Source organism: Rhipicephalus microplus, chromosome 5, assembly GCF_043290135.1.
Source record: "Rhipicephalus microplus isolate Deutch F79 chromosome 5, USDA_Rmic, whole genome shotgun sequence".
In the NCBI taxonomy this organism is placed as follows: domain Eukaryota; kingdom Metazoa; phylum Arthropoda; class Arachnida; order Ixodida; family Ixodidae; genus Rhipicephalus; species Rhipicephalus microplus.
Genome location: NC_134704.1, coordinates 13288132 through 13315293, shown reverse-complemented (window position 1 = coordinate 13315293; position 27162 = coordinate 13288132). Strand labels below are relative to the sequence as shown.

At 47.8% G+C, this 27162-nt stretch overlaps 1 protein-coding gene across 1 annotated transcript in view; it reads left to right on the top strand.

Annotated features, from left to right (window-relative positions):
* The window catches only part of LOC119174009 (midasin), a 213071-nt gene that overhangs the window by 60526 nt on the left and 125383 nt on the right, over positions 1-27162 (top strand). Inside the window, exons 23-24 of the mRNA XM_075894860.1 lie at positions 1981-2172; positions 26529-26740. Coding sequence (XP_075750975.1) covers positions 1981-2172; positions 26529-26740 — 404 coding nt within the window. The remainder of the gene's footprint in view (positions 1-1980; positions 2173-26528; positions 26741-27162) is intronic.

Genomic DNA, 27162 nt, shown 5'->3' with positions numbered 1-27162 from the left:
TAATATGGTAATTCCATAATGTATTCCCATATCTACTGCACATTCGAAATTTTGAAGTATTCGAAGTGAACATACGCAACTTTTAACCACTGTAACTCCTTTGAAAAGAGGGTTTCACTGTAGTGTTAAGCTGCAATGCTGTGAATCATTTTAACAGGAGAAATTCTCACTGCCATGAAGCCACACTTCAAGATTAAATGTACACTTATACATACCTGCCAAGTCTCCCAGATTGTTCGGGAGATTCCCGGATTTCGAAAGTTTCTTCCGTTTGTACGGTTGTCATAATAATCTCTCAGGAATCGAAATTTCTGTGCGTGATGTGGCAGCATTGAAAAAAATACAAATCGATCCGCTCCTGGATTTTTCCAAATCCACCACATTTTATTATAAACGAGTTTAGGAGGCGTTCATCGTGGCAGATACGAATTCGTGAAGTTCTCCAGCCAAATTTCACTGTGTACATTGGATGGAAATTTGAATGTTTCGAACACTTTTCATAATCGCGGTGGGTGATATGAACTTCAGTACCAGAACAATCAAATGAAGGCTGACAGCAGTGTGCTCGAAGCTTCGAAAGTACGCGTGCTACCAGCACACGCAGTCTCCTACAGTGTGTGTCGTCGTAGCTGCCACAACCGCGCATGATACCGTGGTCGCGGCGATGGAATAGTGAGAGCTCCGAGGGCATGCGGCTCATACAGTGGTGGACCAAAGAGTGTAAAGACTTAAAAAAAAGGCGTTTGGAGTTCCTGTCAAAGTAATTTAGTTGTGAGCAAAGCTTTGACTTGCGCTTTCGATGCAGCCCCCGTCTGTTCACGTGTGTCTCGGGAAAACGTATGCAACTTGTTTTGACGAAAATAGATTTTGCTAGTTGTTTGTATGAAGCAAAAGTTCGGGAGTATTTGTGCTCTCACCTTAGTGAGAAACCCTACCCTCCTGTGTTTGGCCATTCTGAGCAATTATAAGACTGCAATCACAACGCTGATGTTTGCGCGTGCCATTGAGAGGGCCCCTCCCCCGCCCATTCTCTTCTTTTTAGCGATGCTTTTTTTTTTGTTGCCATGAAAAAAATAGGGCAAATAATTCAGCGTGAACTCCCCCCCCCCCCCCCATGCAAAAATCTGGATTCAGGATCCTTGAACTTGGCAGATATGCTTATATACAATATATATAGTAAATTTTAAAACATGGCGTGCTTTACCAACTGCTACACCATATTACTATTCAAATGTTCCTACTGTTGATTGTTGTACTGTGGTTCGAATTAAAAAAAATGACATGCACACAAGCCTAGTTTTGATTCTCAAAAATATTCTGCGAGTAACTTGGGTCATAATGAGGTGCTTATTTTTCTTTATAATGTGTGATAAGTACTATTTGATTTGAAATACGTTTTACCAGATCACTGTTTGCTTTGAACTTATTTTGAACCTCATATTTAGTATTTTCCCAACTCCAGGGAAGACCTTTTACAGCCTTTGTGCAACAATAAGAGATAGCACCCTGTAAGAACTGTTGGTTTATACAAGCCACCAGGGCTTCGGCAGTCAATAAATGGATGTAGTTTCCTTTTTTCTGCAGCATTTTGATAATGCGTCTGATACGTTTTCCAAGCAAAATTTCTACTTATTGTTTTCTTGCTGTTTACTTTTTGCTCATAATTACTTGTAGATTAGCTTGCAGTTTGTCACCAATGGTCCCATTTTCACACCCACTTTCTTTGTTTTGTATTACTCTTTAATGATAAGAGTTGGCTTTCTAAAGCAAATCAGACAAAAGCATGCATGCAGTACTGCTCTCATCGTTGTCTTTAGTTATGTCTTAGCTTGTCACTGAACTGTCTCACTTGGTACTCGACAAGCTTTGATTGCCGTTCTTGGGTCAGCCATGCCCGTTTTACACCCACGCTTTTTTTTACTTTTTATCACGTTTGTGTGCTTTTTGGTGACGCTTTTGATTATTTATGCTTATTTTCAGGCACTACAAGCGGTGAAGAAAGCAGCGCAGTGACTGTGTTACGAAGGAAAGCCATGACCATGCTGGAAAGCCAGCTGAGGCAGCAGTTGTCTGCAATTCCTGATGATGCTCAGGAGGCTATCGAGGAGGCCAGGGTGACTGTATCTCAAGACGCCAGCGGCTTACACGTGGGCCCTTTTCATCTTTCTTCAGGCAAGTGGGCAAGCAGCCATGTTATGTGCAAAAGTTCAAAGCACATAGCGTAAAAACTGAATATACGTCGACCCCCCCAAACTTTGAATCGCTGAAAAAGAAATCTTTAAAAATCGCAAAGTATCGTGGTGCACCCTTACCTTCGTAATCATACAGCACAACCAGCTGCACTGTGGTGACATTTCTTTTTGTATGGACACTAATTTTTTTATAATTTTTTTATTTGAACATACTGCAGGCTTTTCACGGCCCATGCAGGAATAGAGACAAGAAAATACATACTAAGCATCGAAAGAAACATCTTATATAGTTAAACGTCAAAGGCCACAAAGTGCTGTCACTCACACTTGTCCAAACTTGAGTCTGACAACGTCTGTTTTTGACTAGTAACATGCCATAGTGCATCGTCTTCCATTCCATCCAGTGCTTTACTGATGCAGCATTTGCGGAAAGACGGAAGTATGCTGCCTCAGCAAAGCCCATCCGCTTTCATAAATTGGCGCACCCACGTTGGCAATCTCTTGAGTTGCATCCTCGTGAGCCCGGAGTTGCGCGCTATCTCGAGAGCTTTCACGCAGATTCACTCTGCTGTTACGGGTAGCGACCTTGCACGCAGCTCCCGGACGAATTCGGCGAATAGCGTTTCCATTTCAGGGTTCACTGCAGTCCATCCATGGAACGTTGTTTTTTTTTTTTTTGGTTGCTGCAGGATGTGATGTGCTGTTTTTAGCTCCTCCAGCAACGGACGCTTTTCTCCGATACACCGAATACACGTTGTGCCGCCAGGTTGCCGTGCACTTCGGCATACTCGATAACTTTTTTCTTAAAGCCTATCGTAAAGTGCTGTCGACTATCACTTATTTCTGAAGGAAATAGGAAAAAGAAAAGAGAAGATTGACAGCAGATAACAGAGGCAAAATGGCATCGCTAGAACACTGTAGGCCTTGCCTAGCCTTGCCCAACGGCGCCACTGCTTATGCTCACGATGGCAGTGGAGGCTTTCGACTGCCCATTGTTGCGAGACTTACACATTTTTTCTGCCATTGAGTGGTATATTTATTTTATTTATTTATTTATTATTTATTTATTATATAAAGTGAGGGCCGACTTATTGCGTCCTTTTTTTAAAAAAACATTTGACCTAATTCTGGTCTTTGCGGTAGTTTGGTACAAGGTACCAGATTTACGCGCTTTGTTGGTTGTATGGTCAATGTGCGGTGGTCCGGTATCACATATCTCAACTGCATTGCTAGCTTTTGACTGCTCATGCTTGTTACAGTCAAACCTCGTTAGTGCATACCTGTTTTAAGTGTACTAACCGTTAAAACGTAGTTGCGACGAACCCCTTGACCAAGTCTCATAAAGACTAATGCATTCGTGGACTGCTTAAGCCGTAGTGTTCGACCTTTGCCTACCAATTAGTGCATATTAACAGCAATAACATTTTGCACGACAAAATTTTACTGCTCCTCTGAACTTTGCAGGCACCACAATGGGCCGTGAATGATTTTTCGTCATGTTGATAAGTGCGGAGATCAGCCGATAAGTTATTTCGATTGCTGCGATGACATTGTGAGTAATCATTGGGGAAAAAATGAAGGCGAGGTGGCGACCACTGACAAACAAGCCGGTATGTCTTATCGCGAGCGAAAAGCCTTATCTCACTAAACATCCCTGGTTACCTGCTCAGAGACGCGTGTGGCGTACCGTCATGTTAGGCCTACTGCACGCTTTTATTAGGCGACTACCTGAACACGTTGGGCCACCGATCGCTACCACTTCGTTTTGCGGGACCGCATTCTAGCACGCCCTGCTTTACATAAACGCAAGCAGTTCACTGTCGCGGAGTTTAGCGTTGTGGATTGTGGGCACCAAGAAACCTTGCTGTATCGTGCCAACACGCGCACCATACAGCGAGCGTAGCGCTACTATAACCATGCTGCACGCTTTTATTTAGCGAAAGCCCAAATGCGGCTCCTTCCGCTCCCAGGACTGCTAGAGCATTGCGGAGAGCACATTGCTTGCAGAAAGCTCTTCGTCGCTGCGTTAACCGAGCAGGCTATTTGCCGAATCTGTGCTTGGCCTGAAGGGGAGAGGGTGTAAAGGGTGTACTCAACAGGAAGTGGATCGGCAGTCACAGTGTGCGCAGAGTGAGCGAAGCACTGCACACAACTAGCCACGCAGTAAAAGGTTTGGCTCATGTGACTGTACCGCGTTTTTAAGGAGAAAACTGCGTCAGTTTTCGCTTAGAAGCAGACTGCGGAACAACTGTATCACGTACAGCCGATTGTGTCCGTTCTGTTGCTCTACCACGCTGCATATCCTGGATCCTGGGCAGTTTCGAAATTGTCATCGGTTTCGCCACCGCGTGCTATCGGGCGGTTGTGTGAGAGTCAGAAACTTCTCGGTACTTTGGCTGAAGGAAAGAAATGGCTTTGCGGTGGGCATTTCAGGCAATATTTTCAGTAGCACCGAGTTTCCTTCTTTGTTGGTGGTGATAGTGCATGCCAGGAGATGCGAATTTGTAGCTGGTGGTTAATGCGTGGTACATTTAGTGTGTACTTACGTCGTCGTCCCCGGCAGGTACGTATTAAAGGGGTTTCACTGCACTTGACACACAGTGATTACAAAAATACCAAATCAGGTGTTGTTGACACACGGCACGTGCAGAATGCGAAAATATGCAGTGCGAGCCGATAATAGGGTTAGAAGAGTAATGCTTGATGCAGTGCACCAGCATTCGCGCATGCCACGCATCAGCCACATGCTTTCTCTCTCTGCTGCTCTGAAGACAAGGAGAGCATTGGGTGCACACTTTCTCTTGAAGGCATGGATGGAAAATGGGCTGCTCCGCTTCAGTGGCTTATCTCAATTAATTGATGCGGTATTGGAAAAATGTGTTCATAGAAAGTGCACGCAACTGAACAATGTGTCTTCCAGCACCAGCAGAAATTTCAATTTCCTGCTTTTGTTTTCGTCCACAGCAGCGAAACTTTGTAAAATCGAAATAACGCTGTGATGTGATAGCTTGCGCCAAACTGTGCCAAGACCAATCCTGCTACATCCTGCTACATTTACACTATTCTGTGCCAAAGATGCGCCAACTGTGGCATTTCCATATATAGAAAACGAGACTACAATTTCTCTATTTGGAAAAGCCCTATAGCATGCGCCTGTCTTCACGTGCACACTGCATGCTCCCGTTATTGCGAGTACGCGTACTTTAGATTAAGGAAAACATGCGCGCTTGTGCAGTGTTAGTCGGATTACTTTTCTATTACACCATAAACCGCTTATATAATGTGTTTCGCCAAAAGAACGGATATACATCATATAAGCAAAACACCTTGTTCTAGTGACTGCAAATGCACAGCATTTATCAGACTGGCAGCCGCGCCATTCCGAGAATTGAGCCATGTGGCAGGGATGTAAACTCTCATCCCCTTAAATTTGCAAATGTTGAAAAGTTAACGTTTGCAGGCCTGCTGTGCTGACAAAATGAACGCAGAAAAAGAAAACTGTTGCATGAAGTCAGCGACTAACTTTTCAGAGCTTCTCATGCACGTGCATTTCCTCACATAACGGCAACTGAATTTCCGCTTGCCATAGGCGCGATGTCCAAAGCATTGGCGACCACAAAACTCAACTCGAATGTTGTACATGCCCCATGCATGCCTTCGTTTTCATGATGTGAATCGCTGCTTTCATAATTGGAAGTTGTTTTCATATACAGTCGAATCTCAATAATTTGAACTCTAGAGGCCCAAAAATTTGTTCGAATTAAAGGAAGTTCGAATGAATGAAAGCTAAATAAACGGAGCGCTCTCCATGCAGTGGCACATGTGCATTGAGCTAACACACGAGGGGGAAGTTTCAGAAGACTTACATTTATTCACAAATCACAGGACATCCGTTATTAATTGAAGTAATTGGTGATGCGTGTCTGCACACGTTTGCTTTGCAACGAGTCAGTTTTGCACGCAGCTAGCAAAGCATTTCTACTTTGTCTTCAGCATTCTCCTGGCAAGAGAAGTTGAGTGCAGAAATGTCCAGCGCCGACACTTTCTAAAAACGACGACAACGACTGCGTTGTTGTTGAGTGATTCTAGAAGGAGGAAGAAGGTACCTGATTTCTGTCAGCCTCCTGGGCGACACTGCGCAGTGCTTAACAATGACTGCGTAGCGGAGTAGCCGCAGCATGGCCAGCACGTGACGAGAAAGGAGGAGCATCTCCACATGGAGAGAAGCAACCAACACTCCACGGCAGCTTTTTTTTTTTTTGCTCTCTTCGCATGCGTCTTTGGAAAGAGAAGGGTTACGTGGCAGGAACGGAAAAGGGGGAAGCGTGGCGCGGACGCGTGAGACCCCCTCCCCCCCATCAAGGCGGAGAGCCGTGCTCCTGCAAAAGGCAAGTGCTGCAGACAGATGATAGTGCCTTTTTTTTCCCCTTCAATCACACATTCTTTCAGCCCAGCGACAGCGTTCTTTTTTTTTCCCTCTCTCTCTTCATGCACATCAGTGCGAGGACAAGGGTCTTTACGTGGCAGGGACGGAAAAGGGAGAAGCGTGACACAGGAAGCGTGACACCGGAGAAAACGACGAACCCGGCCGCAGCGTCTTCACACGCAGTGGCAGTGGAGGACGTTGCATCCCTACACGGTTGCGCTTAGTAGCTAAGCCTAGTGCAAACCTATCTCCACATAACTGGCGCCCAACTTGGTTTCGGCATGGCTTCAGAGCAGACCCCCTCAAGGCGCTCGTTCCTGTTCGATCCAGTAACGACGGACTTGATCTCGTTCGAGGTGGTTGGCTGCAACAGCACGGGGTACGGCCCTCTCGGCGACCCTCTGTTTTCGTTCACCGGGAGAGATCCTTTTTCAGGGCCCCCTACGGTGATGCGAGTCGCTTGAACGAGGACCACAGCCCTAGCCAAGCCAGTAACAGGCTGTATCAGCTGTTCGAGACTCACGTGCTTACGGCCCGTCCCCGGCGCAGTCTCCACTCGCTGGCCTTTCCGCGTCAGCAGCACGGTTGACAGCTTAGAAACGACCCTCAGAAACAACACTCAGAAACGACCCTTTAGCATCTCCAACAGCCTGATTTTCTGCTTTCATTTATTAGTTGTTGCTTGTAAAGCTTTTTTTTTTCCTGTGCTGAAATGCACTTTCGACAGCTCCAAAAACCTTTTTTATTGCGATAGCAATTATATGGACACTCGGCTGGATTTCGCCGTCGGTGTCGATGTCATGCACCGTATAATATACGTATTATGAAGTCTTGGTAGTCTTGGCTGCGTCAGCGTTTATTTGAGGAAAGACCTCGCAAAACGAACTGGCAGAGCCAGTACACAGACGATGACGATGATGATGACCCAGAGTGGCAATGAGGACAAAGAGACAAGCTGATGATGGTGATTGTGATCATGCAGGGATGATGCCGATGTAAGTAACAAATGCCCACACTAATTCCCCCCACTTGGAAGCGGACACCCTGGCCGCCGTAAGTCAAAGTGACGGGGAACGTCGCGTGAAAGGTTTCATGCGACAAATGTGGACAATCTCTGTGCTGCGGTAGCGGCGGTCTGTTGGGGCGACGAGTGGTGTGACACGATAATTAACTGGCGAAGTCTGTTTTAAAACAATATATGGCCCGATGAAGCGTGGTTGGAATTTGTCACAAAGACCAGGAGTGCAAATAGGTGTCAAAAGCAGCACCTCGTCACCAGGTTGGAAAGACACAACGCGGTGGGATTCATCATAAATGATCTTCCGCTTGAGCTGTCTCGCTTCAGTATTGATGCGAGCCTGATGGCGAGACTGGGCCAGGCGGGAAATGTATTCTTCGCTAGAAGACTGACATGAATTCCCATGGCTGTTAAAGAAGGAGATGTCGAGAAAGGTAGTCGGGGTGCGTCCGTACACGAGGTAAAACGGTGAGTAGCAAGTTGTTCGCTGAACGGCGGTGTTGTAAGCGAATGTCAGGAATGGTAAAAGAGTAACCGAGTTTTTGTGGTCGGGGTGGACGTAAACGGCTATCATGTCAGGAAGGGTTCGCTGAAATCATTCTGTGAGACCATTTGTGTGAGGGTGGTAGCTTGAAGCTGTCTTGTGAGTAGTTCCAGAAGCGCACAGTACTTCATTTACCATTCGTGACAGGAACACTTTGCCGCGGTCACTAAGCAGTACACGAGGAGCCCCATGACGCAGTATTATTGCGTGAAGAATAAAGTCTGCAACTTCCACAGCTGAGCCTGTAATAACAGAGGAAGTCTCAGCGTAGCGTGTCAGGTGGTCCACGGCGGTCACTATCCATCGTTTGCCAGCAGATGTGACGGGGAGAGGCCCGTAAAGGTCAACACCTACAACCTCGAAAGGCATTGAAGGGCACGGAAGTGGCTGTAGAGGTCCAGTAGGTGCAGACGTGGGGAGTTTACGACGCTGGCATGGGTAGCAGGAGCCGACGTACCGCGCTACACTAGAAGAAAGGCCAGGCCAGTAATAACGACATCGAATGCGGTCAAGAGTTTTTTTAAAACCAAGATGACCAGCAGTCAAGTCGTCGTGGAAGGCTTCGAGCACCTGAAGTCGAAGAGAGCGTGGCAGTACAGGAACCCAGCGCTGACCGTCAGGGTGATAGACGTGGCGGTAGAGAACCCCATTGTCCAGCTTAAAGTGCAGGAGTTGACGACGGAGTCGCGCGTTGGGTGGATGAGAAACTCCCGAAAGGTGGTCCATCATGCGTCTGCAGTATGAATCGGACCGCTGGTGGGAGATAAATGTTGGCTCGTCGTCCGAAGAAGGTTGCCTTATTGATGCGAGCGTATGAACTTTGGTAGATGTGGTGGTTGAGTTCTCTCCAACGCTGATATGGGTAGTTGGAAGCGGGCAACGAGATAAAGCGTCGGCGTCTTGATGTTTTCTGCCTGACTTGTAAGTTATGTCAAAGTCGCACTCCTGCAAGCGTAGTATCCACCGACCCAAGCGTCCGGACAAGTTCTTCAGTGTAGAAAGCCAGCATAAGGCATGGTGGTCCGTAATGATTGTGAAGTGACGGCCGTGAAGATAGGGACGGAACTTCTGGACCGACCAAACCACAGCCAAACACTCTTGCTCAGTTATAGTGTAGTTCTTTTCGGCAGGGGTGAGTACGCGACTGGCATATGCAACAACTTTCTCTAAGGAAGACTTGTCACGTTGTAGAAGAACGGCTCCTATACCAAGGCCGCTAGCGTCGGTATGGAGGATAGTCGGTGCGGCTTCGTCAAAGTGGCAGAGAAGTGGTTCAGACGTGAGTGCCCGCTTCAATAGGTCGAATGCCGTTTGACATTCTTGAGACCACAGAAAGGGGACGTTGGAAGCAAGTAGTTGGTGTAATGGAGCAGCAATAGAAGCGAAGTTCTGAATAACTGGCGAATATAGGAGGCGAGGCCAAGGAAACTGCGAAGCTCCTTTGGTTTTTCGAGACGTGGAAAGTGAAGGACTGCAGAAATCTTGTCAGGGTCGGGCCGGATGCCATCTTTGCTAACGACGTGTCCTAAGACCTTGATAGATTTGCTAGCGAAAGAGCATTTCTTAGTGCTTATTTGAAGCCCGCCGCCGGCAAGGCACGTCAAAACTTGATCCAATCGTTCTAGGTGCTCAGGAAACGTTGACAAAAAGATAATAATGTCGTCCAGGTAGCAAAGGCAACTTTTACATTTCAGGACGCGCAGCACGGTATCTATCATGCGCTCAAAAGTCGCGGGTGCGTTGCAGAGCCCGAAAGGCATCACGTTGAATTCATATAGCCCGTCGCGGGTTGCGAATGCCGTTTTCTCCTTATCGTCTTCATGCATGGGGATCTGCCAGTACCCAGAACGCAAGTGGACGCTTGAAAAGAATTCCGCGCCTTGTAGGGAATCAAGGGTGTCGTCAATGCGTGGCATAGGGTACACATCCTTGCGTGTGATCTTATTGAGTGCCCGGTAGTCAACGCAAAACCGCACAGAGCCATCTTTTTTATGGACCAAAACAATAGGAGACGACCAAGGGCTAGATGAGGGACGGATGACTTCCCGTTTAAGCATGTCTGCAACGTTTTCTTCTATAATTTTTCTTTCAGTTAGAGACACGTAGTAGGGTCGGCGGTGTGCGATAGATGTCCCAACAGTTTGAATTCGATGTGCTGTAGTATTAGTGCGGCCCAGCTTAGACGAGCAAATATCGAAAGAATTTGCACGTTTCTGTAACAATGCGAGCAGCTGCTGCCTCTGTGAATATGTCAATTCGCTGCTGATAGCGGTGGTAAAGGTGAAGGAAGAAACATGCTCACCGAGGCAAGGTTCTTTGGATGCGATGGCCTGAAGTGGCGTGACAAATACAGGCTCAAAGTCATCAACACGGGCCACAGTAGTGCCCTGTGGCAGTAAGATCTTCTCCGGTGTAGAGTTGACAGCGGTGACAAGTGCCGAGACATTGCAAAAACGAACGACACCGGACGGAAGAACTATACCTTTGCGAACGCAATGTGGGGACGGTGAGACCAATACATCCCCGTGATAGATGTCGTTGGATGTAATGCTGACAATTTGCTCTTGTAGTGGCGGTAGTTCGATGTCTTTCGCAGCGACCAGACGAAGTGGCTTCTGATTGTCGTCTTCAAGCATGTAGTCGGTGTCAGCGAGGTGAACGACGCGTTGTCCACAACAAATCGCCGCGGAAGCAGATGATAGAAAATCCCACCCTAAAATTGAGTGGGTCCGGTGGCGGCATGGCGAACTGCCGTTTCAAGCACGTCTGTTTCATCTTGCAGATTGCCGTTATCGCCGGCTGTCCGGATGTTCTGATGCATGGCCCTTCAAGCGACACACTGCGCAGGCTCCTACCACGATTCAGCGGCGATCGTACTGACGGCCATGTGCAATCTTCGACGGGGCGGGAATCTGCTGCTGCTGATCGTGTGCAGGATTTTCCGCCTGTTGACGTGATTTCGATCAACCATCTGTACTGTTCACGGCATGGTACAGTGGCGGCGCTGGCAGCGAGGATGGATATAAGAGCGGCAATGTGGAACCATCACTTCAGTGGGTCCGGTGGCGGCATGGCGAACTGCCGTTTCAAGCACGTCTGTTTCATCTTGCAGATTGCCGTTATCGCCGGCTGTCCGGATGTTCTGATGCATGGCCCTTCAAGCGACACACTGCGCAGGCTCCTACCACGATTCAGCGGCGATCGTACTGACGGCCATGTGCAATCTTCGACAGGGCGGGAATCTGCTGCTGCTGATCGTGTGCAGGATTTTCCGCCTGTTGACGTGATTTCGATCAACCATCTGTACTGTTCACGGCATGGTACAGTGGCGGCGCTGGCAGCGAGGATGCCCAAGGATATAAGAGCGGCAATGTGGAACCATCACTTCAGTGGGTCCGGTGGCGGCATGGCGAACTGCCGTTTCAAGCACGTCTGTTTCATCTTGCAGATTGCCGTTATCGCCGGCTGTCCGGATGTTCTGATGCATGGCCCTTCAAGCGACACACTGCGCAGGCTCCTACCACGATTCAGCGGTGATCGTACTGACGGCCATGTGCAATCTTCGACGGGGCGGGAATCTGCTGCTGCTGATCGTGTGCAGGATTTTCCGCCTGTTGACGTGATTTCGATCAACCATCTGTACTGTTCACGGCATGGTACAGTGGCGGCGCTGGCAGCGAGGATGCCCAAGGATATAAGAGCGGCAATGTGGAACCATCACTTCAGTGGGTCCGGTGGCGGCATGGCGAACTGCCGTTTCAAGCACGTCTGTTTCATCTTGCAGATTGCCGTTATCGCCGGCTGTCCGGATGTTCTGATGCATGGCCCTTCAAGCGACACACTGCGCAGGCTCCTACCACGATTCAGCGGCGATCGTACTGACGGCCATGTGCAATCTTCGACGGGGCGGGAATCTGCTGCTGCTGATCGTGTGCAGGATTTTCCGCCTGTTGACGTGATTTCGATCAACCATCTGTACTGTTCACGGCATGGTACAGTGGCGGCGCTGGCAGCGAGGATGCCCAAGGATATAAGAGCGGCAATGTGGAACCATCACTTCAGTGGGTCCGGTGGCGGCATGGCGAACTGCCGTTTCAAGCACGTCTGTTTCATCTTGCAGGTAACATACAATTACAAATGCTGCAGAAGTGATAACCGCTGTTTGCTGCTGCTACCGGACCCTCTGAACTTTACTGCCGTTGTGACACATCTGGTGCATTGCTTAAGAGTATCATTACTGTTACTTTGTGGCGACATAGAGACCAATCCCGGTCCCAAAGTTGATGAAATGTTGTCGCAACTACTGTCTGGACAAGCCCGTATCAGCCAGGAATTAGCTAGCCTATCTGAAACAGTTGCATCGTTTGAAAATCGTCTAATGAATGTTGAGGCAATGGCGGCGTCTGTGTCAAACATCATACCACGTGTAAGTGAACTGGAGCAGACCGTTGGTACGCTTCAAAAACTAGTTGGTAAGCTTGACCGTCAGAACGATGAGCTAGAAAACAGACTCCGTAAAAACAACCTGATAATTCATGGTTTGCATGAGACACCATCCGAGACGACTAACCATTTGCTTGAGTCTGTATTGGATCTGCTATCAGTTAAACTCGGTGTAAATTGTGACGACATAGAGCGTTGCCACAGGCTTGGAGCAGTAAGAAGAGATAAACCTCGGCCGGTAATCATTAAACTGATGGACTTCAGGTCAAAGATTGCCATCATGAGCAACGCCCGAAAACTTAAAGGAACTAAAGTTTATATAAATGAGGACTACTCTGCTCGGGTTCGACTGGCACGTAAAATGCTGTGGCAGAATTCGCAAAATATGCGCAACAATGCTAGGAAAGTGAAGCTTAAACACGACACCCTCACAATTGACGGTGTTCGTTACACGTGGGACACTGATAAAAAAGCCATTATCAAGGTTTCTACGCACTTGCTTTCAGCGGGGTCCGACTCTGCGAAATCGGCTTCTGCGCAAGCGCTTGGTATAAACTCAGCTTCATCCGCTTCTGTTTTCGCGAAGGCTGATTGACGTTGTGATCGGAATATAATTGTCCTCAACTTAAATGCGAGGAGTATACTAAACAAAATTGAAGCTCTGAACTGTTTAGTGGAATGCCACAGCCCATCAATTGTCTGCCTTACTGAGACCTGGCTAAATGATACTGTTATTGACAGCGAAATTTCGCCTGCTGGTTATGCGCTTCTTCGGAAAGACAGGCGTGCCGGACGTGGAGGCGGTGTGGCAGTTTTAATTAAATCTAATCTTGAATTTTCTTTATTACCTGACCTTCCGGGTACAGAAACCATTTGGTGCAAAATATACATTAAAGGTATCGTAATAGTTATTGGTGTCCTCTACCGTCCTCCTAACTCCGATGATATTGTCCCTGCTATTAATGATTACCTTGTCAGTAACAAGTTGTACGATTGTAGGTTACTTTTGGCTGGAGATTTCAATCTCCCGCACGTTAACTGGAACTTACTTATCCCAACAGGGCGTGACAGGACACTTTGCGCTTCCCTGATCGATCTGGCGGTTTCTTTTGGGTTAACTCAAGTTGTAGATACCGAAACACGCAAGGACGCAATATTGGACCTTGTATTTGTAAACCAGCAACTCTTATCGCACGGTGTAAAATGCGAAGTCATCGATGGGTTATCTGACCATAAAGCTGTCGAAGTTGCCTTGAACTTAGTGTGTCCACCTCAAAGACCTGAGATAAAAACTGTTTTGAACTTTTCTAACGCTGATGATACTTCCGTATTGGACACTTTAGCTTCATCTTATGATGAATTTGTATATTGCAGTGAATTTTGCAATGTAGATACGCTGCTCCTTAAGTTTTGTGACATTGTGCGTGAATGCCAATCAAAGTACGTGCCTCAAAAGTATATTAAACGGAACCCAAGACACCCATGGTATAATAGAGAAATCATTCAACTCACTCGTCGCGTAAAGCGTTTACGTAAGAATCGTCATTCCAGGTGTAACGACAATGTTTCTTCATTTAATACATTGAAAAGTAAATTAGGCACTAAAATGAAAGAGGCTAAAAACTACTACTTCAGCAATACTTTGGCTAGATTTATGAAAAAAAATCCATCCAGGTTCTGGAGATCGATTAGTCCTGTATCGTCTATACCTTCATCATTTATTGTTAATGACCAATCCTGCTCAAATCCCGAAGCTATAGCAAATGCCTTTAATAATTATTTCAAATCTGTTTTTTCCACTGATAACGGCATCAAGCCTTCGTTTTCTGCATGCAGCAATCTGTCTGCTCTTCCTGATCTTGAAGTAAGCTCCTCTGGAGTACATAACCTTATATTAAATCTTGATGTAACGAAAAGCTCTGGCCCAGACGGTATTCACAATGTCTTTCTAAAAAGATATTCAGAGTGGTGTGCTAATTATCTTACTGTAATATTTAAAAAATCATTAATCTCTGCAACAGTTCCCCAGCTGTGGAAATTAGCAAACGTCGTGCCTGTATTTAAGTCTGGAAACAAGCAATTAATACCAAATTACAGGCCAATATCTTTACTTTCTACCAGCTCTAAACTTTTGGAGCATATCATTCATAAATATATTGTAGAATACCTAAATGCACACAATATACTTTCCCGATCACAGCACGGTTTTCGTGCTTGCTATTCTACTGTTACACAGTTGCTTGAATTTACGCACGACGTCGCTTCTTCTCTTAACGACCGAGGACAGATTGACGCCATATTTATTGATTATTCAAAGGCCTTTGACTTGGTTTGCCATGCTAAACTTTTAGTTAAACTTCGCACATTTTTTGGTGACAATAAGCTAGTTGACTGGATAGCAGATTACTTGCGGTCACGCACACAATTTGTTACGTTTAACCATGTGAAATCGTCTGAAGTACAAATCACTTCAGGGGTGCCCCAAGGTTCGGTGCTTGGGCCGCTCTTGTTTATTATCTACATAAATGACGTAGCAGAAATTATCGGTGACACACAAATTAAACTAAGAATGTATGCAGATGACTGCGTTATCTATAACACCATCTCTAGTGTTGAAGATCAGGAAGCCCTGAACAGTGTTTTTTCATTGTTTTGTAATTGGAGTGAAAACTGGCAAATGTCAATTAATTTCAAAAAAACTGTAGCCATGACCTTTTCAAATAAGAAACAGCCTCTTAGTTTTGCATACACTAATAATGGTGTCAGTCTAGCTCGTGTCACGGAGTTTAAATACCTAGGTGTAACTCTGACAACAAACTTAAAATGGCGCACGCACGTCGAAACAATCTGCAACAAGGCTCTTCGAAAACTTTGGTATCTCCGACGCACTTTAAACAACTCGACAAAAGAATGCAAATTGACAGCGTACAAGACCTTGGTCAGGCCCATACTTGAATATGCGTCGGTTGTTTGGTCGCCTCACCATAAACATGACATAGCTATGTTAGAATCTGTTCAGAAGAAAGCAATAAGGTTTATTTTTCGTCGCTATGACCAGCGGTTCTCGCCTACTTCGCATGCGCATGTTTTATCACTGCAGTCTCTAGAACATCGGCGCACTTGCGATCGTATTATCCTCCTGCATAAGACTGTTCACACAGGCTTGGGTGTTCTAGCGCCCATTTCTTTTGTTGCAGCTTCTGCGCGCCGTACCCGACGATTTGATCCCTTAAACATTACGCCCTTTAGAGCTAGTCTCGACTGCTTTAAGTTTTCCTTTTTTCCGTGGACCGTGGATCTATGGAATGAGCTTGATGGGTCTCTGCGCAGACTCGATGCTCTGCAATTCGAAAAAGAGTTGCGTAGTCATGTATTCTGATAATTTGTTTTACTGTTTGAACATTTGTATTCCACTCCTGCAATGTCTCAAAAACTGAGACAGCAGTATTTGTAAATAAAAAAATAAAAAATTAGTTGGTGAGAGCAGCGGGACAGGACAGCAAACTGGACATGATGGCGGATGCCGTCGATGAAAACACGCACAGTACAAAACGCGGAAGGGCGAATGACGTTCCTCTGGGCAGCAACTAAGGTGGGGCCATCATAAGGCGTCATTACTTTGGTGTCCACCAAAGCATCGACTCGCACTCCTTCCACTTCCACAGAAACCATGTTACACGGGCCTGATGGAGGAATTTCAGTTCTGATTCCGAATGCAGTTTTTCCTCCACAAACTGCATCACTTAGTTTTCCAAATGAATATCAGAGGTGAATGAGGCGGGCCGAAGTGGAGAAGTGAAATGGCGGAAGGGCGAAGGCGAGCGGCGTCTCGTGTTTCGGCTGTTTCGTGGTGCAGTCGATGCCGGAGGAGATGGAGACCGGTGCGGGGGAGACGAATAACGCCAACCTTGATAAGACGCCCCAGTGTACGAATCCCGTTCGCGCACGTCGTTCCGACGCTCATCTTGCTGGCGCTTTAACGAGATATGTGGTCGCGATAGCCACAGTAGTAGCATACAGGGCGAGACGAGCACCGCGGTAGGGAATAGAAGGCATTCGGGGCACCTGGAGATAGTGCTGTCAGGTGGGCCGAAGGGTCAGGGGACATGGAATGGTAGTTCACTGGGGGAGCGGCAGCAACTGACGCGAAGGATGGACGCGGCAATGTCGCATGGGCATCGCTGGGAGGCACGGCAGCATCTTGAGGGTACGTGGATATAGGGTGAGAAGCAGGTGGCTGTACGGGCGCAGAGCCAGTCAGGGATGTAAGTTCCTCCCTGATGATGTCACGTAAGGGCATTCCCGAAGGCTGTGTAGGTCGCGGTGTAGGAGGTGTGAAGCCCATGGACCGCAATTCTTCGCGTATAATGTCCCGGTTGAGGTCACGCAGATGGCCATCTGACGTGGAGTGGTGGTCGCCAATGTCCGGTTGAAGGCGAATGGAGTCCAGCGCATCAAGGCGCTGGCATGTCGTCACGACATCAGCAATGGTAGCTGGGTTTTGCACAGCGAGGGCATTAAAGGCTACAGGCCCAATGCCTTTCAATATATGGCGCACTTTGTCCGATTCCGGCATGGATTGATTGACACGCCGGCAGAGTGCGAGGACATCCTCGATGTATGAAGTGTACGATTCACCGGGATGTTGTCGGCGAGTATCGAGTGTCCTCTTTGCGACGGCGGATCGAATGTCTGGTGTCCCAAAGACGTGTCGCAGTTGCTGCTGGAAGGTAGCCCAGTCGGGTAAGTCAACGACGTGGTTAAAATACCATGTCTTTGCGACTCCGATCAGATAAAAAGGCACGTAACGCAGTTTGGCGGCCTCGTCCCATCTATTAGCGGCACTTACGCGCTCGTAGTCATCAAGCCAGTCTTCTACGTCTTTTCCCCGAAGACCAGCGAAGAGCGGGGGTTCCCGCTGATGTTCGTGTATGTAAGTAGGAGGGGCAGCTTGCGGCGGTGCGTGGTTGATGACATTAGTTCCGGCAGGCTCGGTCTGGGACATGCTGCCTGACTCTGGGCGCAAGCGGCGGCCTGAATGAAGCTCCAGGGGGTATAGCGGGCTGCGGGAGGTCAGAGGACCGAAAATACACCTCCACCACGTATGAAGTCTTGGTAGTCTTGGCTGCGTCAGCGTTTATTTGAGGAAAGACCTCGCAAAACGAACGGGCAGAGCCAGTACACAGACGATGACGATGACCCAGAGTGGCAATGAGGACAAAGAGACAAGCTGATGATGGTGATTGTGATCATGCAGGGATGATGCCGATGTAAGTAACAAATGCCCACAGTATCTATATATATGAAAATGCAAGAAAAAAAAGTCCAGAATAAATTGACAACGCGGGACCCCCGCATTGTCAGTGCGAAGCGATAACCACTGAGCCATCAAGAGGTACCTCCTTCAACGTTCAAATGGCAAGCTATTTATATCTACCACTTACCGTTGTTGATGGGCATCTCGGGAGGAAGGGGGAAATATTGTGTTTTCAGCATTATCAGCAAGATGGCGCAATGAGTGCACATTGGTTCTCATCTCTCACGCGTACTTTGGCCCGCGGAGAGGAGGGGAGTGGATGATCTCTCGCGTGCCTTTATCTACCGGTGTTGAGGATCACACATCTTGGCTGGCGTTGGGCTTGCACTGGAACGATTCTGTTGTAGTCACAGGGCGCACAAAGGTCACTGCAATCGTTGCACAGCCTCCGTTAGCGAAAAGGGCGCGTTTTTCAGACACAGTGAAGTAAAAACTGAGACACTTATTTGCGTTTGTCTGTATCTGTGAGTACGTTTAGTGTGTCATTTGTGCGTGAGAAACGTGGGGCACGTTTCGATCTGCTTGCCAGTTTGCGCATGACCTTCCAATTTGTCGCTATCATGTTCATTGCTTCGCCTTGGCAGCAAAGCTGCGACTTTTTTTTTTGTCTTCTCTAGAATACGGTTTTGGCTCTTCAAAAGCCCTGTTTTCTGCTCCAAAAAGTGCTTTTGCTGCTCCGAAAAGCTGCTCTAAAATGGCCCCAGCCATTCACATCACTGAATAACAGATAAACACACATAGGTACATTGTGGTGAAAAATACTTTGTACTCTAGAGACATAAAGTTCTAAAAAATTTGGTACATCATCATCAGCCTGACTACGTTCACTGCAGGACAAAGGCCTCTCCCATGTTCCGCCAGTTAACTCGGTCCTGTGCTTGCTGCTGCCAATTTATACCCGTAAACTTCTTAATCTCATCTGCCCACCTAACCTTCTGTCTCCCCCTAACCCGCTTGCCTTCTCTGGGAATCCAGTTTGTTAACCTTAATGACCAGCGGTTATCCTGTCTACGCGCTACATGCCCGGCCCATGTCCATTTCCTCTTCTTGATTTCAACTATGATATCCTTAAGCCCCATTTGTTCCCTAATCCACTCTGCTCTCTTCTTGTCTCTTAAGGTTGTACCTACCATTTTTCTTTCCATTGCTCGCTGCGTCGTTCTCGATGTAAGCTGAACCATCTGTGTAAGTCTCCAGGTTTCTGCTCCGTAGCTAAGTACCGGCAAGATACAGCTGGTATATACCTTCGTCTTGAGGTATAGTGGCAATCTACCTGTCGTAATTTGAGAGTGCTTGCCAAATGTGCTTCACCCCATTCTTATTATTCTAGTTACTTCAATCTCGTGGTTCGGCTCGGTTATTACCTGCCCAAAGCAGACATAGTCTTTTACAACTTGAAGTGCACTATTACCTATCTCGAAGTGCTGCTCTCTTCCGAGGTTATTGTACATTACTTTGTTTTCTGCAGATTAATTTTAAGACCCACCTTTCTGCTCTCCTTGTCTAACTCCGTAATCATGAGTTGCATGCAATTCGTCCCCCGAGTTACTCAGCAATGCAATGTCATTGGTGAAGAGCAGGTTACTAAGGTATTCTCCATTAACTCTCATCTCAAACTCTTCCCATTTTAGGCCTCTGAAAACCTCCTGTAAGCACGCGGTAAATAGCATGGGGGAGATTGTATTCCCCTGCCTCACACCCTTCTTGATTAGTATTCTGTTCTGTTGCTTTCTTTATGAAGCACTATGGTAGCAGTTGATGCCCTGTAGATTTCTTCCAGGATGTTTATACATGCTTCATCGACGCCCTGATTCTACAGTGTCTGCATGACTGCTGATATTTCTACTGAATCAAACGCCTTCTCGTAATCTATGAAGGCTATGTATAGTGGTTGGCTACATTCTGAGCATTTCTCTATTACCTGATCAATCAGGTAAAAATAAATTTGGTACATTGCTATCCGAAATTATTTTGTTTAGTGTATGTTCTAGGCTTGTGCCAATATTCAAACAAATATTACAGTATTTGAAATTACTTTGATTCGAATTGAAAATACTAAAATCTTCTGTGTATTCGAATCGAACTAACAGATGTATATTAAACCACATGTAACTGTTTGTAAAGGTGATTTTACTGCATTACAAGGTGCTAAGCCGTGAAAGCGCTTATTTAAATGTATGCATGTGACTTTTTGTAAAAATGGTTTCATTGCAGTGAAGGAGTGCTAAGACGTGAAAACACTTAATCATGGGAAACCTGCCTTGCCGCAAAGCGTCACTTTAGGTTAAGTGAACATATTACCCTCACATTGATTCATTATTTCCTTGTTAATACCGGCTTATATGCTGGTAGTATGGTAAATTTATAGCAACATATTGTTACGGAAGAGAGAGGCTGTATCGACGAGTCTGTGGATGAAATATATTTCAAACTAGCAGCAGCAGCGGCGTGACCGGTAGACCAGACACCGAGCGGAGACCACCCTTCATCTTCCTTGTCAGGCACACACGCGCCGCCCCCTAGATTCTCAATTTGCATGCATGTAGCATAATCTCCGGCGGCAGAAGGGCGTCTCGGCGCATCTGAATGTCAATGTCACTAGGAGAGTGGTAGGGCTTCAAGCGCACAACATGTACAATATCGGTAGCCTGTTGGGCACATGAAGGCGAAGGGGCGACAGGACCAATCTCATATGTCACAGGAGTAACCACACGAAGGACTCGGTATGGACCTGTGTAGCGTGTAAGTAGTTTTTCTGTCAAGCCAACTTGACGGGTCGGAGACCAGAGCTGGACCAAAGAACCGGGCGGAAACTGTACGTCGCGGTGTCATTGGTCATACAAACGCCGTTGCTTCTCTTGAGAGGTCAGAGGGCGAGTACGGGTGATTTCGCGAGCGTGAGCGGCCCGAGTGATAGCATCCATGGCATATTCACTGGTCGGTACTGCAGGGGACGGTATGACGGTGTCTAGAGGCAATGTTGGTTCTCGGCCAAACAACAGAAAAAATGGAGAGTAACCGGCAGTGTCATGGCGCGAAGAATAATAGGCAAAGGTGACGTACGGCAACGCAAGATCCCAGTCGGTGTGGTTAGTTGAAACATACTTAGCGAGCATATCTGTGAGCGTTCGATTTAGACGCTCCGTGAGTCCATTGGTTTGCGGATGGTATGACGTAGTCAGCTTGTGTCTCGTTTGACAGGACTGCAAGATGTCGGCTATCACCTTCGACAAAAAGGTGCGACCGCGGTTTGTAAGCAGCTGCCGTGGGGCTCCGTGTTGCAAAATCACGTCCTTGAGGTGACGTCTGTGGGGCAGCTTGTTGGAAGAGCTCGTGTGATGGCATAACGCGTGGCGTAGTCGGTGGCCACAGCTATCCACTTGTTACCCGAGAAAGACAAGGGGAAAGGGACAAGTAGGTCCAAGCCAACGCGGAAGAACGGTTCTGACGGAATGTCAAGTGGTTGAAGGCGTCCGGCGGGAAGTGTCGATGGCGTTTTGCGGCGCTGACATTTCTCACAAGCCGCAACGTATCTTCTGACTGAGCGTGCAAGCCCTGGCCAGAAGAAGCGTCGGCGTATTCGGTCGTAAGTGCGTGAGACCAAGGTGACCGGCAGTCGGAAGGTCATGAAGTTCATTTAGAACTTCCGAGCGAAGGTGTTTCGGAATGACAAGCAGCAGGGCCGGTCCATCCGGCTTGAAATTTCAGCGGTATAATACACCATCGTGGAGCATGAATGAGTGATGGGACTGATTGGAGGATGGTGATTCGAGCCGCTCAATGATAACACGCAAGGACGCATCACGGCGCTGCTCGTCACCGATGCATGTCATTTGCGAAAGAGAAAAGACGCAAGGGCCGGTGTCATTGTCAAGTATAGTGCACGACTCAGCAACCGGGTAGCGGGACAGACAGTCTGTGTCCCGATGTAGGCGTCCGGACTTGTACATCACCGTGTAGGTATACTCTTGCAGTCGCAGAGCCCAGTGCCCGAGCCGGCCAGTAGGATCCTTCAGTGACGTAAGCCAACATAGCGCATGATGGTCAGTTATTACAGAGAAATTTGTGCCGTATATAAATATGGGTGGAACTTTGAGACTGCCCAAACAAGAGCGAGACACTCACGCTCCGTAATGGAATAGTTGCGCTCAGCAGCTGTGAGGAGGCGGCTAGCGTAGGCGACAACTCGGTCGTGTCCCCGTTGGCGTTAGGCTAAAACGGCTCCAATCCCGTGACCAATAGCATCAGTTCGGACTTCTGTTGGAGCAAATGGGTCAAAGTGAGCCAATATAGGCGGAGTCGTCAGAAGCGTGATTAGATGAGAAAAAGCAGCAGCTTGATCGGTACCCCAGGTAAACGTTGACGTCTTTCGTCAGAAGCTCAGTGAGAGGTCGAGCGATGGTTGCGGAACTTTTCACAAACCTTATAAAGTAGGAGCAAAGTCCTACAAATCTCCGGACGTCTTTAACTGATCGGGGTACAGGAAAACTGGTGACTGCACGAATTTTCTCTGGGTCTGGCTGCACACCAGATGCGTCGACAAGGTGACCCAACACTGTAATTTGCCGGCGTCCGAAGTGGCACTTCGACGAGTTTAATTGAAGGTTTGCAGTGCGGAATATGTCGAGAATAGCTCACAAACGCTGAAGGTAGGTCTCAAATGTTGGGGAATATACAACAACATCGTCAAGATAACAGAGACATGTTGACCATTTGAACCCTTGTAGCAGATAGTTTATCATGGGCTCGAACGTAGCTGGGGCGTTGCATAGCCCAAACGGCATAACTTTGAACTGATATAGGCCGTCTGGAGTTACAAATGCAGTCTTCTCTTGGTCTGTTTCGTCGACAGCAATCTGCCAGTAGCCGGAACGTAGGTCTACTGAAGAAAAGTATCGGGTGCCGTGGAGACAATCGAGAGCGTCATCGATGCGGGGTTAAGGGTAAACGTCCTTTTTCGTGATTCTATTCAGATGGCGGTAATCCACGCAGAAGCGCCACGTGCCGTCTTTCTTTTTAACGAGCACAACGGGGGACGCCCAAGGGCTCGAAGAGGGTTCAACGATTCCCTTGGCTAACATCTTGGTAACTTCTTGTTAAATTACTTTACGCTCGGTGGCAGACACCCGGTATGATCGCCGATAAATGGGATGAGAATCGCCTGTGTTGATGCGGTGCTTGACGAGTGAAGTCTGGCCGAGTGGACGGCTGCCTATGTTGAATATGTCGCGGTATGAAGCCAGAAAGTGGCAGAGTGCGGCTGACTTCTCAGGTTCGAGGTCCGGGGCGATCATGGAGCGTAAGGTTGCATCCAGGCACGTGGCATCTTGCGAGTGACGTGGGTGATTGGGACATACGTTTGCCGCAAAACAGGTGATGTAGTCATCAATTAAGGGTGTTAGCGTGGCGACGGATATTCCTTGAGGTAGCACTTGTTTTATAAAACTGTTATGTCCGGTGTTGTCGTCGGCCCATAGACGTACGCGTTGGTCGCGGTAGTCCAAAAAGCTCAGACAGCCTCGAACGGTTGAGAACAAGTTTATTCCTATTCGGATGGAGGCGGCGGCCGAACTGCCAGGGGAAACGACGGTGGCTCGTTTGCGCCGAGCGGGGAAAGGGGAGGAGTCAACATCTGGTCTGGAAGCAGTTTCAGGAACCGGTCCTTCGCGGGTTCCGAGGTTCGCTCGTGACACAGGGGTGCTTGGAACACAACAAAAACCGAAATAGATAACAGGTAAATATGTTCGGTTTGAGGCCATGGTTACGACGGAGTGTGGGACAGTAATGTCACGTGCCAGGAGAACATCAGGAATAGGCGTCACGATATAATCACCGTTGGGCACGGGAGAGGGTGTTGCCAATTCAACGTATGTGAGAGCTTTAGGTGGTATCCGGAAAAAGTCAGTGGTGCACAGGCTGTTCGGGAGTTCAGGGTGAGAATTCAGGAGAAGAGGCAGTTCTAAAGAGAGAGTGCCGGCGGAACAGTCAATCAGGGCAGAATGTGTTGATAAGAAGTCCATCCCGAAGATGACGTCATGAGGGCAACTATCGAGCACGGTAAATAAAACAGGAACGTGGCGGCCGGCAAGGCTAATACGAGCGGCACACATTCCAATGACGGCTACAGTTTCATCATCGGCGATACGGACAGCTTGTGTTACGGCAGGCGTGAGTACTTTTTTGAGGCGGCGACACAGACGAGCACTCATTATAGACACCTGAGCTCCAGTGTCAACTAAAGTCGTCAAAGAAAGACCGTCCACATTCACTTCTAGCAAGTTCTTATTAGTAGGTAGCGTCAGGATTTGGGTCAGTCGCACTGGATGCAGCACTACCTCCAGGAGCCGCATAATCTAGTTTTCCATCCGGGAAGATCCATAGTTAGTCGGCGATGGATAGCGGCAGGGTTGGGGCGACGGAGAACGGCGGCGTTGCGATGATGGTAAACGCGCGGTAGAGCGACTGTTAGGTGCGTCGGGAGCAGGATACTCACGGCTGGGCGAATACCGACGGGGGTCCGCGTATGGCTGAAGAGAAGAAGAAAATTGGCTCGAACGGGGGGCGTCCAAGTGCTGCGGCAGTAGCGGGAGACATGGCCAACTCGGTGACAACGGAAGCAGATTGGCTTGGCTTGTCCTCTGCTGTTCTTCACTCCGTCGGATTGCGGGATCTGGGCAGAGTGTATGGGTCGTGGCGTGGTGTATTTATTGGCATCGGTCTGTAGTCCGTTCGGGAGACTGAGCAGGCGACAGGAAAACCAAGGTTAGCGATTTCTTGCCGCACGACTGCCTGAATAACTGACACCGCCGGAGGTGTTTGCATGGTGGCCTGGTCGAGTGGAAGTGCGTGAAACGGCGCCGGATGGGCCGCCTCAAGCTCGTGCCGAACGATGCGTGTGACATTCTCGTGCAAAGGTGGTGCGGCACTGAGATCGGTATAGCTCGACGTGACAGCCGTGTTAGGGAGCCGTGAAAACTGAGGCCGAACTCGGCGGTTTTTGGCCATTTCCAAGCGGCGGCATTCCTTAATTATGATATCGACGATCGTGACGTTGTTGTACACGAGCAAGTTGAAAGCGTCGTCCGCGAAGCCCTTTAGTATGTGGCCCACCTTGTCGCTCTCGGTCATTTGCTCGTCCACTTTGCGGCACAACACGAGCACGTCCTGTATGTACGAGACATACGACTTGGTTGATGACTGTACTCGGGTGGCGAGTTCTTGTCGTGCGGCCGTTCGTCGACCGGACGTGTCCCCGAAGATGTCGCGTAGTCGGTCCTTGAAGATGTCCCAGCTGGTGAGCTCGGCCTCATGAGCGTCGTACCATACACGCGGGGTGCCATCCAAGTAAAAGATTACGCTGACGAGCATCATGGTTGGGTCCCATCGGTGAGACAGGCTAACGCGGTCGTACATGCGGAGCCAGTAGTTGACGTCAAAGCCAGACTGGGCGGAGAACGTACCGGAAACACGGGGGTGGGACATCGCAAGGTATGTAGTAGCTGGCACTCCAGGTGATGGCATTGAGGGGGGGTTATCATTAGAAGCCATGGCCGGTAGCTGGACGGTGCGGCCACTGCGAAGCTTCGTGGTGAGGACGAGGAACGTTCCACCTCCACCAAATATGTTACGGAAGAGAGACACCGTATCGATGAGGCTGTGGATGAAATATATTTCAAACCAGCAGCAGCAGCGGCGTGACCAGTAGACCAGACAGCGAGCGGAGACCACCCTTCGTCTTCCTCGTCAGGCACACACGCGCGTCGCCCCCTAGATTCTCAATTTGCATGCGTGTAGCAATATTTTATAATTTATCATTTGCATTCTGCCGAAAGTCAAATCCTATTACTATTTAATGTTATTGTGCAGGATTAGTTAGGTCATGACAAATATGCCCTTTATTTTATATATAATATGTGATATGTACTATTCGTATTTGCTTTGAAATTATTCGAACCAAATCACTATTAGCTTTGAATTCGCTTCAAATCTAAAATAGCTGTTTGCGCAAGCCTAATATGTACATATCTTAGCGCCCTCACCTTTGAAGTGTCCATTTACATTGGGTACTTTAATGCAGTCTGTGTCATGTATTTGTTAACCTGCCATCTATGTCACAGACACTCTCGTGTCATTGTTGTCACACACACACATGCCCTTTGGTTGTCAACTGCTTTTCCAGTGTGTTGCTTCATTTAGATCCTGAATGAACAGCCAGCTATCTGCAGAATTATTTGCATGGCTATAATTTTCTCTGTGTTTGGTCAGTAATCTTTGTTTTTCTTCTGTAGTGTTTGTCTTATGGAAGCCTGTTGTTATTGTGAGAGGTCTAGTGACAAAGCTAAGCAAGGAGAGTAGAGTGCCAACCATAGCTCAGAACAAAATGGTGGAGCTTATTCACTCAAGAAATGTATTTCGCACTGAGGGCTCTCTTGGACTCGGACTCTATAAACTTTTTATCAACCGCACTCACTCAGACTCAAACTGGCCAAAGTATCACTCACTCAATCTGAGCCTGGGTGAGCCTGAGCAAGTCGACCTAAGAGCGAGTTTGCTGACCTATGGCCTCAACAGAGTGTCCACATGCGCAGGACCCAAGGGAGCGTGCCCATTGGCGCATGCCCACTACAGCCTACAGGCAGACACGCCACGGGCCAATGCACTGCGACTGGTACGAGCTTTGCAGCTGGAGAAGCCTGTTTTGCTCGAGGGCCCACCAGGAGTTGGCAAAACTAGCCTGGTAGCTGCTCTAGCAAGAGCCACCGGACACCAGCTTACCCGCATCAACCTCTCTGAACAGACGGTATGTGCCCGTGTGTCTTCCTTCATTTCTTTCGCTGTCTACTGTGAGCTTGAGAAAAAGTAAACAACTGCTTTTGTATGTTCATCGTTTAAACAAAGCTATTGTCTCGTATACATGCTCAAAGTTTATCTTAAAATTTTGCCTTCTTTCATGTTGTTATTCTATGGTTTCTCATAATTACAGTGAAGCCAGTGTCTGTCAAATTATTCTTGGTATCAAACATTTGCAACATCTTGAAAATTCATTGTAGCTGTAGTATGTGGTAATGTTGGTATTAAACTGCTATTAGTAGTCACTTTTGATATACTATTGACTCAGTGTCTTCATTAAGAGATAAGCACGAGTAATGCCACCCTGTAGAAGTGTTCGTGCTCCGCAACACGCAGGGTGACGAACTTTACGGTGCTCTCTTTGGGCTATCT